We start from the raw sequence: 3,614 nt of genomic DNA on the forward strand, positions 1-3,614 counted from the left end.
GGGGGAGTGTGGTGGTCGAGGAGCTGGGAAACCGGAGGTCCCTCGGGTCGGATTCCGGGAGCCCGAATTGGAGCTGAGAAGCTGCGATGGGGCAGAGTCCGAGGCTCGGGCATAAATGGGGCCGGGGAATCTATCCCCCCTTGAAAAAGACACCCTGGAGACCCCAGCTTGACACCATAGAACCACAGTCCTGCCGGCCCCTTGTCCCGTGGAAAATCCACGCGCCAGTACAATGGGATTGCCGACCCTGGTGGCGGACACAGCGGGTAGAACCCGAGGTGGGGCCGGATTCCTCAGAAAATTCTTCCTGTGCGTCCTAGTCCTGCTTTGGTAACACAGTTTCACTGAGGGGATTCTATACCAGTGCGGGAGCCCGGTCCTCAGAAATTCCACCCTGGGGTTGGAAGGCTTGCCTTTGGAAGCCTTCTCTATGATTGACCAAGATATATGAGGGGGATCAGATGGCCTCTATATTCTAGCAGTTTCTGTAGCCTTGAAGGAGGTGGGCAGCTAGGTAGGAGTAGCCATTACCTCAGAAAATCTCCAGGGTTCTGGACCTGATCTTGGCCTAGGGGATCACAGATCCCCTCCAAAAAGAGAGGGGGTCCAGCTGGGCGTGGTGGCTCATGCCTATAATCCCAGCACTCGGGAGGCCGAAGCAGGAGGATTGCTGTGAGACCAGCCTGGGCTACATAGTGAGTTCCAGGTCAGTCTCAACTACATAGTGAGATCCTGTCTCAAAAAACAAAACAAAAACAAAAACAAAATGAAAGGAGGTCCCTCTCTGTAGCTGTTGGTACCTTCTAAAACTGGTTGAGGGCACTCAAGCCACCGCCTCGAAGAACCTTCCCCAGCCCCTTGGGACTTATTTGAAGGCAGGCACGTTCAGTTTCTTTCTCTGCGTGGGTGATGGGGTCAGGCGAATAGATGGCTGGAGAGCAGGGGCCACCTGGTGTGTCTGTGCCTGGTCTTAGGCTGTGAATTCCTGTTTTGCAAACAGGTTCTCATGCCTGTTACTACAGCAGCCTTGTACACTGTTGAAGAGACTGGGGTCCGGGGGTGGAGACTTCAGGGACCAGACTCCTATTTAATCTTCAACCACCCAGTGAGACAGATGCTCTCATTTTATGTTAGATTTGAGGAAACTGAGGCTCCAAGGAATTGTGCGGTTTGCCCAAAGGCAACACAATCTGGGGCTCTCATTCCGATGCTCTGGTGATGAGAATACTGTCAGCCTGTCTGTAACAGAAAGAGGCTGTAGGCCCAGGGCTTTGGGACACCTGTGATTCAGGCCAGAGGCCCCTGATAACAGATTCTTTCCCCAGACTGTTGCTTGGCTTTGCCTTTCAGATTTCTGGTCCAGTTTCCCTGCCTTCAGGTTGTAAGGAAAAGGGAAGGGTTGAGGGTGGTGGGTTGGATGTATATTTAAGACACAGCTTGGAAGTTGGGTGAACCAGGCCTCCCCTGGGGAGCTGGACACCTGGGTTGGAGTCTTCTGCTATGAACCTCATAATATCTTTTCTTCCTTTTAACTCTCCCTACTTCAGCAGATTGTTTAGGAGGATTCAGGTGAAATGTTGCACATAAAGTGCTTAGCATTTAATTAGTGCTGGGTAAGTGGAAGACAGTATTAATAATATTTTATAATCCTATGACTCTTATTCTAAGAATCTCCTGCAATTAACTAATAAACTCTTAACTCTTATCTCCGTCCGTCCTAATCAGGGATGGGAAGTGTTTTTATTTGTTTTGTTTTTTTAAACAGGGACTCACCATGTACTTCTGGCTGGGCTTGAACTCACTCTGTACCCCACACTGGCCTCAAACTCATGGTGATCTTCCTGCCTCAGTCTCCCGAGTACAGGTGTCTAGCAAGTGCCCATCTGGCACAGAATTTTTTAAGCACTCATTTTTATTATACCTTTTTAAAGTAGAGTTTTGTCCTTGCTCCCAAAATTTCTTTTCAGGGATGTTGAAGGAGAAAAATTTCAAAGTGTTTTTAGGAACGCTAAATTGGGGTTTATTCTGATGAGAATAATACTGAGGGTAAATTTGTAGTTGCCAGAGTATTTATTTCAGAATTCACCAGCCTTCTCTAAAAAGAATGAAATTAAGGTGGGGGTGTAGCTCAGTGATAGAGGTTGTGCTTAGTGTGGATGAGGCCCTGGGTTCGCTCCCCAGCACACGTACACGCGCGCGCACACGCACGCACACACACACACACACACACACACAGACACAAATAAAATTTAAAAATTTTTAACATTTCACAGAAGTTGGGAGTTGAGAAAAGTCACCTGTAGACTCACCCTCCTGATGTAGTTTTTGTGTGTTCTTATAGCTTTTTGTTTAAAAACTATTCTGCTATAACTTTTGTATCCTCCTAGTTCCATTTCGGATTTGTTATTCCTTTGACACTTCCCTAGTTTTGGAATGGAGATTATTTTCTCTTTTCCCTGTTGGCCCAAAGGGATACACTGAGTGGATGATAGTGGTGGGGGCTTTGCATCTTGGAATGGGAGACTTGAACATAAACTGCTACAGCAGTCTTCCTGCTTAATATTTAAAAATGCTTTTGGTGTGTGTTTTTGCAAATAGGTATGAGCATTTCTCAGGGACAAGATGACATTTTCTTAGACCTGAAGCAGAAATTTTGGAATACATATAAGGTAAGATAGGCCTTTGAAAATGTAATCAGTATCTTTTTGTATTATTTTAAACATTAAATACACCTATTCCTAAATTAGGCTCCAGTTTGGTAGGCCTAAGAGTTTAATATTTTGACAAAGAGATCTTGAAAAAAATGTTTCAGTTGAGACAAGGTCTTACTGTGTTAGACCTGAAGCAGAAATTTTGGAATACATATAAGGTAAGATAGGCCTTTGAAAATGTAATCAGTATCTTTTTGTATTATTTTAAACATTAAATACACCTATTCCTAAATTAGGCTCCAGTTTGGTAGGCCTAAGAGTTTAATATTTTGACAAAGAGATCTTGAAAAAAATGTTTCAGTTGAGACAAGGTCTTACTGTGTTGCCCAGGCTGGACTCAAACTCTGCTTATCCGATCCTCCTGCCTCAGCCTCCTAAGTAGCGGAGACTACAGGTATACACCACTGTTCCTGACTTCACTTTGTTTTGGTAGATAAATCAGAGGAGGCTTTATGTGTGACTCTACTTCACGTGGATTGGAAAGAAATCGTATCTCTGCATTTCAGCCAGTGTTTGCAATGATTTCTGACTTCATTTATTCTTGTAACTGCTATTTATTTCTTTACTTAATTTTGATTTTTTGAGACAGAGTTGTGCTTTGTAGTTCACGCTGGCCTTGAGCTTACGGTGTATCCTAGGCTGGACTTGAACTTGCTGTCCTATCCCGAGTGCTGGGAGGCTGGCTTGTTAGGAATTACAGCTTATTTGGTAAATTGTGGAGCCTCCCTGCAAACTAGGAATTGTAGAATGTGAGTGGCTTTAATGAGATCGTTCTCACGTTCACAGCCAGTGTTTCTGGGTGTGTTCTGCTAAGTCTCTGTGAAAAGAAACTTCTTAATGACAGGTATTTACAGAGAAGGGTTCTGTTTCTCAGGGTCATTCCTCCACTTAAAGCAGTCACCT

The 3,614-nt window shown here is 44.8% G+C and overlaps 1 protein-coding gene across 1 annotated transcript in view; it reads left to right on the plus strand.

Moving 5' to 3' along the window:
• Mpv17l (MPV17 mitochondrial inner membrane protein like) overlaps positions 1 to 3,614 on the plus strand; it is a 22,698-nt gene that overhangs the window by 12,533 nt on the left and 6,551 nt on the right. Inside the window, exon 2 of the mRNA XM_033758707.1 lies at positions 2,599 to 2,669. Within this exon, the coding sequence (XP_033614598.1) occupies positions 2,601 to 2,669 (69 nt within the window). The 5' untranslated portion in view covers positions 2,599 to 2,600. The remainder of the gene's footprint in view (positions 1 to 2,598; positions 2,670 to 3,614) is intronic.

The sequence above is a fragment of the Fukomys damarensis genome, unplaced genomic scaffold (assembly GCF_012274545.1).
Source record: "Fukomys damarensis isolate Sample0158 unplaced genomic scaffold, DMR_v1.0_HiC HiC_scaffold_34, whole genome shotgun sequence".
Classification (NCBI taxonomy): Eukaryota; Metazoa; Chordata; class Mammalia; order Rodentia; family Bathyergidae; genus Fukomys; species Fukomys damarensis.